Source organism: Mustela nivalis (assembly GCF_964662115.1).
Source record: "Mustela nivalis genome assembly, chromosome: 7".
NCBI classification, from domain to species: Eukaryota; Metazoa; Chordata; class Mammalia; order Carnivora; family Mustelidae; genus Mustela; species Mustela nivalis.
Genome location: NC_139026.1, coordinates 83161614 through 83174477, shown reverse-complemented (window position 1 = coordinate 83174477; position 12864 = coordinate 83161614). Strand labels below are relative to the sequence as shown.

At 36.4% G+C, this 12864-nt stretch overlaps 1 protein-coding gene across 4 annotated transcripts in view; it reads left to right on the top strand.

Moving 5' to 3' along the window:
- The window catches only part of NELL2 (neural EGFL like 2), a 407098-nt gene that overhangs the window by 203254 nt on the left and 190980 nt on the right, over window positions 1-12864 (top strand). For all 4 annotated transcript variants that reach the window (XM_082742286.1, XM_082742288.1, XM_082742287.1 and 1 more), the window contains exon 11: window positions 12030-12121. In XM_082742286.1, coding sequence (XP_082598412.1) covers window positions 12030-12121 — 92 coding nt within the window. The remainder of the gene's footprint in view (window positions 1-12029; window positions 12122-12864) is intronic.

Here is a 12864-nt window from a genome sequence, read left to right as displayed (position 1 = left end):
AAACACACACAACTATCATTAGGGATACAGAGCACTTGAATATAATTAACAATCCAAGCCTGATAAACATATCTAGGCCATTATGCTCCCAAATTACAGGTTACATATTCCTGTAAGCATCCATACAGCATTTAAAATATTGAATATACTGGATAATGACATTCATCTCAACCACTTTTAAAGAATTAAAATTATAGAGGATATACTGTCTGACCACACTGCAAATGTCTAGAATTCAGTAACAATAGATAAGTAGAAAATTCCATGCTGGAATTCATTCAGTTTCTTAAATAGGCCAAGTTAATTTACATATTTGCCTGGAATAATTTTTTTTTTTTTTCCCCTGTCATTCTTTCCCATGTTAGCTCCTCTCAGCCTTTGGTCTCAACTAAAATTTCATCTCCCAGAAGTATTCTCTGATTCATCCAAAATGACCTCCTAGTTATTAAGTACCTTGGATTTGCTTGTTTTCTTTACTTAGTGTTACCTGCAGTTATTTTTTATTTATTTAGTTTCCTTGAGTCTCCTCTATATTGCAGATTCTGTGACGGCAAGGTCAATGCCTGTTGACTGCTGTGTTGCCAGTGCTTAGCACTGCCTGACAAATAGTAACTACTCAAGAGGTATTTACTGAGTGAGAGGATGAGAAGGAACATTTCCATAATTTACTTCTTCATAAATGATGGTAAGGAGGAATACAGCAATAAACATGATAGCATCTTTGAAGTCATGAAATATTATAGAAAGCCCTTTCACTTCTTAATGCCAGAGGCTTTTGAGAGGAGTGTAATCAAATTTTGACACATTATTATGAGATGTGTTAAGTTTGGGGATAATTTAATTCTTATTTCCAGACTCAATGTAGTTAACATTTTAACCTCAATGTTTCATTTAGCATAGCTGTAGAAAATTTTACTTAATTAGCCCCCTATGGGGGGCAATTGTCCGAAAATAGAAAAAAGTGCTGTATTTCAACAAATATTTTGTCTCAAAATACAAGCACAGCTGTATTTAATTAGGCTCAATTTCCAGTCTTACAGTGCACTTGAATTTTGTCTCCCTTTCAGCCTCTGTCATCCCCACCATCTTCTTAATCCTATCCCTTATCCTCCAGTTTCATGACTTTTACTGCTCTTTTTGAAATTATAAACATTAGTAAGTTACTCAGAAGTTAAGAAAAACCACTGGAAATAGAGCTGTAGGTGTATGATGTTATCCTTAATTATAATTTAAGAATAAAATAGTTTTGGCCAGGTTCTTACAATAACGTCCTATGAGTCATTCTCTGATTTTGTCCAGGATGGAGATTGATGTTAAAAAGCTCACTAAATTGACGGGTTGGATTAATCTACACAGTGATTTGCAACACCACTTGTACTTTGGAATCACCTGGAAGTTCTTAAAAACTGCTGATGCCGAATGAAGCCCCTCTCCTAGAGACTCTGATTTAATTGGTTTGGGTTCTCCCGGTTGGTATTTTCAATAGTCTTCTTAGGTGATTCTTACATGCAAGCAGGATTAATAATCAGTGATCTACAGCTTTGCTACTCAAAGTCTGATCACTGGTCTAGCTGCATCTGTAACACTTGGAGGCTGATCAGACATGCAGAATCTCAGATCTACCGAATCAGGATTTTCATTTAAATAGGATCTCCAGGTGAATTGAGAAGCCCTCATCTACAATTTTCACTGGCTCTATTAAAAAAATTTTAAAAAGCTCTCAACTGAATTGAGGCTAAGCCTGTACACTTAACGTTCCCACAATATGATTTTCATGCTAACCAAGAGGTAGTTGTTGTTCCCAAATCTGTTTATGTCACTTGTATTTGTCTTGAAATTGTAATGTTATTGAATTGCTGTAAGTACATATATAAGATGTAAACCAATGAAATATGAATGTGAAAAGAAATACTTTTTTAAAATAAAAATTGAGTAGAGTGCTTTGAAAAACACTGATAAAATTAAACTGCTAAAAAACGTGCTCTTGAATTAGATGTCAGTAAAACAACTTAAAATGTTGTGGAATCAAATTAGAATGAGTCCTTTTTAGGTTGCTTGGCAAGTATCTACCTTTGTCCACTTAAAAACAATTAGAAATGGTAGGCAACCCTATGTTTTAGTTATATAACCAAGTATGCAATAAAGCATAATCAACAAATCCATACTAAAGAAAAGTGTTGTACTTCAAAACCTTGTTGAGTGAGTATGGATTTGTGTTTTGAATTAAAATGTTTAAGTACATATTTATTGTTATCTATGATTTCTCACTTTAACTGATTTTTTTTCAAACAATGGACCAAATAACTATACAAATAACATAGGCGAAAATGGCTTCTACTGAATATCTATGTGACTGTCCCATTTAAGTGTTAATTGTATTTTTCTCTTTCCTAATTCTTTTTTCTTTGCATAGGAAAATAGTTTGCAAGCTTAGCTGTACCTGGGCAGCTTTAAAAAAAATAAAGAGACCCAGGTCCGACACTTAGAGATTCTTTTTAATTGGTCTGGCGTACAGAGTTTTAATGTTCTTCAAGTGATTTTAATATGCATCCACAGTTGAGAACTGTTGGCCTAGCGGGTTGGGAGCATTTAAATTGGTTATAAAATCAATGTATAATAAATCAGTTCCAGCTTATATAGGTATCCTGAGTAGATGCCCATTAGGATCTAGGTACACTAAGCATATTGTTACAAACATTATTCTATTTTATTCTCTGAATATATCATGAATACTCTTACCCCAACTTAAATTATATTATTTTAGTACTCATTTTCAGATGCCTCTGTTCTGTGGAGCATTTCCAGTTCAACTCTTGTAAGGCATTATTCTTCCTTTTGGTTCCCACACTACCTCTCAGTTGTACGTGGTTACTTGTGTGTGTGGTCATCTGTTTCCAATACTTGGCTGAATCCTCCTGGGAGGCAGGAAGGCACCTGCCTATTGCAACAACTGGTGGACAGTAGGTTATCAAAACTGTTCCCCTTGACCACTGGGTGTTGAGACTCTTCCTGTAAAACACTTTATGAATGCATTTTGTTTCTCTGGTTTAACTTTTTGTTGCTTTCTGCTTTCCTTTTCTCCTTCTCCATCCCAAGTACACTTTTCAATGTTTCTGTCCTCTGCTGCTTCCTCTGCTCCCACCTCCCTCCTCATTGTGCTGCTCTTTCTGCATGTTTGATACACGGAGCTGGCTCCCTTTGACCTTGAGGTTCTTCTAGTCCCTTGACTCATATTCCTTGCATTATGGAAGGATTCATTAGTGCATCTCTCAGAAAACTCCATTTAAATATGTCCTCCTAAGAAGCCTCCCTCCCCCAACACTTTTCTCTTTGTTTTGTATGTACACAAGAGGTTATTTTATTTTTATTTTTTTAAATTGTATTTTATTTTTTCGGTGTTCGAAGATTCATTGTTTATGCACTGCACCCAGTGCTCCATGCAGTATGTGCCCTCCATAATACCCACCACCAGGCTTACCTAACCCCCTACCTCCATCCCCTCCAAAACCCTCAGTTTGTTTCTCAGAGTCCACAGTCTCTCATGGTTTGTCTCCCCCTCTGATTCCCCAAATTCACTTTTCCTTTCCTTCTCCTAATGTCTACAAGAGGTTGTTTTAAAACTATACCATCACTGTTTCAGGGTCTTTACTTGTAATCTCTTAATTGAGCACAGATATGTGGTTTATAATGCAAAGGGTCCTGCTTTATAATACACAAAGCATTATGTGTTCAACATCTCCACACTATAATATCAAAACAACCTGTATCTAAAAGGTGCTAGTCATTTGGAAAGAAGTTTTCCAAAAGTTAAACCAGAGGTTAGGTGTTCAAGTTTTGACTGAGTTCACTGGATTTTTAGTGGTAAGAAAAGATATACAGAAGGACTGTCAGATGAATTCTAGTCCTGGCTTTGAAACTGACAATGTGTGAAATTTTCCTTATTATAGTTTACATTATGTTTTCTTTGTAAAATGATAAAACCTGTTGCCTCATGTGTATTCATACTGTCATTTTAATAGCATGCATGTATTGACACAAATGCTGTATTTTTCTCCAATTCTTTATCTCCACTCACCAAATTTATTTTTCTTATCCCCAGAAGATTAAATGAATTGGTCACATTTTTTAAAGACTCCATTGTATGGTATGCAAGCCAGGATCAAGAATAAGGCCAGTGATTGAAAGGTTGCTAAATCAAGTGAATTCTAGAATATAGCTTACTTGCCATTTAAATTGGTAAAATTAAATCATGGGGAAAAAGCGCACTCTTTCCTTCCACCTACACATTTGGCCTTTGTCTATTATCTTCGAAATATCCATTTCCCGTTTTCCCACTATATAACCCTGTAACCCAAAGGCTGATTTGGGCAGGGTGTTAGAATTTTTGCTTTTGTTCTATTCTGATAGTTATTTTTGTCCTTCTTTGCTTCCTAACCCCTTACTACTGCTAGATTTATGGTGTTTCAGGGCCGTTCTCTTTTTGGAAGAATAGGCTACTGACCTAAATTAAGACCCCCTAGGAGAAGCACTCTTTGGTCCTTTAGAAGCCCAAGGACATGATATATATAAAATGGGACAGGAGGGTTGCATATCTACTCTCGTGATCTCATTTCCTAAGCTCTAATATTAGCTTTGCAAACAACTAAATTTCCAAACAATTAATGAGATTTAGTTAAAGGAAGTGGTTGTGTATAATTAATGAATTCATGAATTATTTAAACACTCTGAAATTCTGATCCTTTTAAATAGCATTGGCTCATAAAAATTGGCTTTCTGTAGAGGAGGGAGAAATTTTGCCATCAAATTGTCCAAGCTGACTTCTGTTGTACATGGTACCTTGTATTATTCGTTAATAAGTTACTGCTGTAGCAAGAGCTGGTATTTTCTTTCGTTAGCTGATCAGCAAACCCGCTCCCATTTCAGGCACTTCGGCTCTGCTGCCGTGAAGTGAGCTGCCGTTTTACAAAAAGGGCCAAATATTTCTGTGAGACTCAATTTAGAGAAACTTTATAGGAGGGAAAATCAAAGGATAAGGCCAAATATAAAGAGAAATATGCAGATCAAAGAGGTCCAATTCACTTGTTTTCAGGCTTTTCATCAAACAATAAACTGGAGGAGAATTTACCAAAAAATTCAGCAAACCTTTAGAGTTTGTTATGCACAGCCAGGGCTGGGTGTTGAATAAGATCCAAAGACAAATAAGACACTGTCCCTATCTTCATATAGGAAAGATGACAAAAGTACATAACTAACTCGAGGAGAAAAGGAAAAATGTGTTTAGTGCTCTAATAGAGATTCAAGGATTATAGAAGAGGGAAAAATTAATTTTAGCAGCTAGTGCACAAGACTTTTATTATAACTATATTGTTAAGAACTGACTCCAAGTGAGTCCAGATTACTAAAAAACATCGTAGGCTGAAAAAGTGCAGCATGGCTGATTGGAATCTTTTAAGAATACCGAAACAATTTTAGATTTTATTTTTGCTTGACTCCACAGAATCTTAGCCTGCCTCTTGAATATATTTATTGTACTTTTTTAAAAATAGCTATAATAAAATATAAATATACATAATTACAGTTAATGGGATATTTTCTCATCCAACAGCTTTGATTGGTATATCACTAACAAATAAGTATCATGTTGGCCCAGAATAATAATAACTGCCACTGTACGTGGATGTTTAAGACCTCCCAGAGGAAATTGAGATATCAAAGAAGACCACATAAAACCACTACTATCTACAAATCTGCCTGTAATAGACAGCCTAAACAGTCGAAAAATCATGGATACCTGGTGTTTTCAAAGAGGATTTTAAAGAAATAATAAATCCCATTTCTCACCTAAGTGGATTATAGTGGTTTTCTTTTTGGTATCTGTAACTTTTTTTTTTTTTTTTTTTAAAGATTTTATTTATTTATTTGACAGAGAGAAATCACAAGTAGGTAGAGAGGCAGGCAGAGAGAGAGAGAGGAGGAAGCAGGCTCCCTGCCGAGCAGAGAGCCCGATGCGGGACTCGATCCCAGGACCCTGAGATCATGACCTGAGCCGAAGGCAGCGGCTTAACCACTGAGCCACCCAGGCGCCCCGGTATCTGTAACTTTTAATTTTGTTTTGGATCATTTTTAAAGGTGCCGATACCAACTGGGAGGTTTAAAGTAGACGCCTACATTTCATCTGACAATGAAAAGGAAAAGCAAGGGAATGTTTAGAAGGGAAATATGATGTATCCTTTCATTTTTTATACTCTAAAATATTTTTTATGTAGATTTGTATGATTCTACAAAGGTTTGCAGAAGTTGTTTTAAATCTCCGTAGAGGGACCAGCATTTTCTATCTTACTGTCTTAATGACCAGTAAGTTGAGATTTTAATGTGTAATTTAGGACTTCGAGAGTTTTACTGGCTTCTTTCACTTACCCAGTTCTCAGTCTGTGTACCAGTTCTTGTCTTCTTGTTTCTTGTTAATTTTTTTTGAAGATCTTATGTGTTTATTTGTCAAAGAGAGAGAGAGAGCACATGCACAAGCAGGCAGAGGCGGAGAGAGAAACAGTCTCCCCGCCGAGCAAGGAGCCCGATACCGGACTCAATCCCTGCACCCTGGGATCATGACCGAGCTGAAGGCAGCGGCTTAACCAACTGAGCCACCGAGGCGTCCCTCATGTTAATTGTTAAAGTGGGCAGGAAGTGAAATGAAAATAATTCACATTAATTGCTTTTTCAGATTCTCTCACCATTATTGTGCTAGTGATGATGTAATTAGTGATGTTTAATATAGCCTTGGTAAAACATATATACCATGTGTGTGTGTTCACGCGCATGTGTATACGAAAGCATTAAGTTTCTTATGACATAACTCTGGATTTCTATGCCCCAAATTATTTACCAGCTTAGAGAAGAATTGTATCAACAAGTCTACATTTTCAAATACCTATGATAAATGCTTACTGAGAATATTGCATGCATATTTTTAGGATAAGAATTTTGGAGGAATATGGATATTAATTCATTCACATAGTCATTCATCCCATTGACTTTCCCTGAGTTCTAATTAATGTCCCCACCTATGGCTGAAGAAGCTGCACATGGGACAGTTCTGGGTGACATAATTCACATAAACCATGATATGAATGGTATTCCCTTGGATTATGCAAACAGCAGCGTATACCACACTCATAGTCAATATGCATTTGAAATTGGTTAATATTAATGATGAGGGAGCAGGAGGTTGGCTGAGGACAAAGCAAAAGCTGGCGCCTTGCACCGCCCCCTTCATCCGCTCCCCTCCATATGTGTAGCATTCCTCAGGCACCCCTGACTGCCATAAAATGACAAATAGTTAACTTGCTGAGATCACAATCCTGCAAGACAGGAGTCGCCCTTGGTTTGCAAATGTCCTTGAGATTACAACAAAGAAGTTACCTTATCAATAGCCCAATTTCCAAAGACACAGAACTCAGTTCCTCAAGCCTAATGTCACTCTCCCCTCCATAAAAACACCGAAGGAGGTGGAAGTAGAAGGAAAAGTAAATAAAGTTAAATTTCTTCTAAACCTAAATCTCATTAACAAGGATGCTTGATAGCAGGAATGTAACATTCCACCAGGAGACTCTCAATTGTCTTTACTTGATAGTAACCAAGCCTTCAATATCCTGATAGTATTCTTTGCCCCAATAGCCCTTCTGGACACCCCTTTGTCCTCACCTACCCAACTCCTGTGTATATAACCAACCACTCCTCACAACCCGGGGCAGCAGCTCTTCCTGCCCACGGGTCTTGTCCCCGTGCTTTAATAAACCACCATTTTGCACCAAAGATGTCTTAAGAATTCTTTCTTTAGTCGTCAGCTCCGAACCTCACCCCACCGAACCTGACTTAGGTTCTGGGACTTCATCAATTAATAGTTTCAGAGTAGTTGTGTATTCATTAGGGCATAGCTTCTTAGTCTCAAAAGTGAGAAGCCTATGTGAATGAATTAATATCCATCTTCCTCCAAAATTCTTATCCTAAAAATATGCATGTAATATACTCAGTAAGCATTTATCATAGGTATTTGAAAATGTAGACTTGTTGATACAATTCTTCTCTAAGCTGGTAAATAATTTGGGGCATAGAAATCCAGAGTTATGTCATAAGAAACTTAATGCTTTCGTATACACATGCACGTGAACACACACACACACACCCCAAAGCTAGGAAAGAATGAAGCTTCTATGAGCAGGTGAGTGCAATTGAATTAAAGAAGAAATCAATACAGCAAAACGATTATTCCTTTGTTGTTTTGTGGAGGAAATGATTTCTTTTACTTTATATTCTACTGGAGAGGAGTAAGCAGGCAGATATATTTCAGTTAGGGAATTCTAGAGGTTTGTTTGTTTGTTTGTCTGTTTGTTTTTGCAGTATTGTTGTAGCCACAGGGTTATTGTCTCTGAGCCTTTGTCTCTAATACTTGCAGGGGCTGGCCTTGGTTAAAGTCTAGGCACGGGCCTTATGTGCTTTCCCCCCTCTGTTTTGACACTTCATTTCTCAGAGCTCGGTTCCTTCATCTTGTCTTCTGCTTGCATATGGACCTTATTTTGATTAGCCACCTCATTTTTCCTTAAAGTGTATCTGCATTTTTTAAAATGTCTCAATATTTCCTCTTCAGATTTATTTGCTCTCTGTTCCACTCTCTCGTGCTTTTCTAAGCAAACTATCCATATAAACTCTTCATGGTTTAAAATGATTTACTATGATAGCCCCCTGTGCTGGGCACCTCTCTATCGCACGTCCATTCCCTCTCCTTCTCTGCCCTTTTCTCTGCCCTTTTCTCTGCCCCAGGAGCCTGCTGGATCACCCCGGTCTCCTTGCCAACCAGGTTTGGATAGGCTTTGCCAATGGGAGGCCCTATCAGGAAATTAGAAGGCAGGAGGAGAGAGACTTGGCCACGTTTTTTCCCTGCTCCTTCTCTGTGTTGCTCTGTGTTTCTGGCAGTAACTGTGTCTCTCCTGATTATGGTTCCCTCTAGGCACTGCTTCCCCATAACCCAGACTCATATGGGGCTCCAGTAAAACCATTTCCTGTCCTTGTTCCTTAGCCCTTTGATGCTGATGACTTCCCACTATGGTGCTGATGAGCCAGAGCCTGGGTCTTTCTCCAGCCTGTTTTGTTTCCTTTTGTGGGAAGTTCACCACTCAGTCCCCTGTGTTTGCATATAACTAATGAGTTTCACAAATGGAAGACTTCATTTTGGCTTTTATTGTAGTCAGTTGTGGATGAGTCTGACTGCCCCACTACATAGGGATGGCATATATCATGTCTCATTCGTCTCTAGATTTTACTTACCTAGCACACTACCTGGCATATAATAGGAGCCCAGAATACATACCTGTTAAATTAATATGACTTTTATTCTTTCAACTTATTCCTAAGTTCTAGGGACCTCCTAATGGTATTTTCAAGATTCCTTGTAGTATTTTTAGTGATCATTATAGATTTTCTAAGTTTCTTTATATTTTTTTAAAAGATTTTATTTACTTATTTGAGAGAGAGCACGAGCACAAGCAGGGTCAGTGGCAGAGGGAGAAGCAAGCCTTCTGCTGAACAGGGAGTCCAATATGGGACTCGATCCGAGGACCCTGGGATCATGACCTGAGCCAAAGGCAGATGCTTAACCAACTGAGCCTTCCAGGTGCCAATTTCCAGTTCTAATTTCATAGAAAATTAGAAAAACAATTTTCTAGGTTTCTTAACATTTTCCACTTAAGAGCCTAGGGAAGATACATCCTGGTAGCCTTACTAGGTATTGGGGATAAGCCTCAGGATTATGGAAATCACAGCAACTGATCAATAAAGAAACAAGACAAAAATCACTCACATTGGGTTCTCCCTAAGCCAAGTTCACCCTATTTGTGCTCATTGTTTGAAAGGAAATTAAGCAATTGTGATCTCATTCGCTTTTGTGCTTTCTCCCTCTGCCAAGCTCCATTTGGTGCCCTATTGTCCCACAAGTTGCCTATTTGAGTCTTTTGAATTAGGAGTTTAAAAGAGAAGCTCCATCTGCTCTGCCTGAATATTAAATTATCGTAAGACTTCGTATAAGGAGAACTTACCCTTGTGTTTATTACAGTTTCCTTTCCCTTCTAAGACTTGGAATATCAGGTTTTTTTCAATATACCCTTGGACTTGAAGAAGCTGCAGTTATCAAGTCATGTAATAAAATAGCCTTTGATACCTTTGAATGGCAAGTGCTGTGGAGAAGTTAAGAAGTTTTATTTATTTGTATTATCTTATAAAATGTGGTACTTATTAAGTATCACTGAACACACAATGTATCAGAACTTGGTGTTTTGAGAACATTGGATTACTGAACCTCATAAGTGAGGTTTATGTAAAAATACATGTTGGACGGATATATTTTATAATCAATCATGTTCTCTAAGTAAATGCACATGCTATTTTAATTTATAATATGACAGATAGTATGCAACTGACACATCCATAGTTTCATTTTGAATATTGATAAGTACATAACCTGTACCCAGCTTTAAAGTAATGTAATTTATGCAAGTATGTTGTATTCTTTTCTGGCAAGCTCCAAAAATTTAAAATCAGTTCACCAGTGATATGTGTTCTGTAGTGAAATTTGTTAATAAAAGCTGAGTAAAGAGATCATTGAAGGATGACATTTTAACAACATGCATGCTTTCCCTTATTTAAGTGTGTAGCTTTTAAATAATTGGTTAATTATTCAGTGAAGATATAAGTTGGTTTATGTTTTAAATATGAATATTTGTACAACTATGTATACGTTTAATAGTAATAAAAATTATGTCATATTTTTGTTACCATTATTAGAAGGAACCTGGTACTTCTTTCAGTAATGATAAAAATAGTATTTATTAAAGCAAAGTACTCTAAGATAACTTGGTACTTTTGAAAGTTATGGGAATATGTGAATTCTGCAGAGGGAAAAACTTTCTTCAAATTCACACAAAGGAATTAGAGGAAAATGTACACATCCATTTTATAAAGTCTGTATGGTTAAAATTAAAAATTGGGTTTAGTAAACAAGGCTAACAAACTGCTTGAGTGTTTTCTTACCAGATAATCACTTCCACTGCTCATTTTCTAGATCCTAAGGAGCTCCAAAGCATCCACAAGATCGAGTGCCTTTTCAAAACAAACAAACAAACAAACAAACAAGCAAGCAAAATATAAAGTTGCAAAAACAAAAGTTAGTTCAGAGTCTTCAAAAAGGCCACTAAACCAGAGGGGGATTTTGAAGGTTAAGTTTCTTAGGCTGGGGGTAGTAGCTATCTCTGGTTAGGTGATGAGTCAGCACGGGGAGTGTGAACCATTCACTTCAAAACAAGCAATTTCTGTTGGCAAAATGTTTATGTCAATTGAAACTGTTTGGAAATCTCAAAAATTATTTGATGATTTCTATGTATTTTCACTAATTAAAAATGTTTTCCTATCAAACCTGAAGTTCTATTTTAAAATTTTAATTGGTGATGGAAACAGGCCCAGATTAAGATTTTTTTCAGCATCCTAAGTAGGGTACCCTAATCCACATGTATTTACAAGTTACATAGCGCTAACATTTTCATGTATGTATTGAAGTGAAAATAGCTTCTTTTGAATTTTGTTTTTAAAATTCTGTAATGGTATGTTAAAAAATGCACGTTTTTTATATTTGTGTTGCTTTGATTGGTAGCTGCTCCAGGCACCTGCTTAATATGCCCTAAATGCAATGTCATCTAGTAGGCAAATCATCTGAAAGACTGCTCATTGGCACAACTTTTTTTAGAGTCCATTTGTGACTTCTCATTGTCCTCACCCTTTTTATACCTTATTTTACTCCCAGACCTTAATGGGCCTAACAATAACTGGATCCTATATGTGCCTTATGTTAGACTGAATTTAGGTTTATGGCTAATCAGACACTTTGAAAAGGCTTAAGACCATGCAAAATGAATCTGAACACCTTCCAACAATTTTTCTTAAAGGAAAATTGAAAATACATTTATATGTATTTTTTTATTCCACAGCAATATGCCAATTTCAAGGACGGACCTACTTTGAAGGAGAGAGAAATACAGTTTATTCTTCCTCTGGAGTATGTGTTCTCTATGAGTGCAAGGTAAGGAAACTCTTCACGGGTCATTCAGAATTCTTTATTATGTAAACAGTAACTATGTCTTTAAAAGTCACACTTGTAATACCTTTAAAACATTTAAGGCAAAGAGAAATTAGAAGATATTAATTATAATTCAAAAAGAAATTCCCATTACTGTTTTTAAATATGTAAATTAATGGCTGTAATTTCCCCAATAAATAAAATACTGTTTTGTCCAATTAAAGTTTTATGAAGTTGTCTTATTTTTCCAAACTTAAACTAACTCCTGTGAAGAAAATTTAGGTAAAGTTAGACTCAGCCTGTTGTTACTTAACTGTTTTCTGCCCATGTGACAAATATCATTCAGTTCAGTGGAAAATTATAAAAGTGACCTAATAAAAATTAGGTGTTGGATGGAGATGAGACTGATACTATTATTAATCCCTTTGGTAAGAATATTTTAAATGATTTGAAGGGAAATTCTTTATAAATTTACTGCAGTCTATTTAAGTATGCTTCAGAAGCAGAGGTGAGTGCTTTTATCTCTGCTGCTTGACCTGCTAAGTGAAAAAGTAAATATGTTTCATAAGACTTTTCATTTTTGCCCTTTATGAACTATATTTCTTAGCCATAATGTGATATTGCAAGCCATATTCTATCTGAGGGAAACTCTGCATATAAGGTTTCTGCTTTAGAGTTCCCTTTACATTTGATCCTTTTCTCTGTAAATGGTTTTTGGGGATGATTTAGTGTGCATAGATTATGTA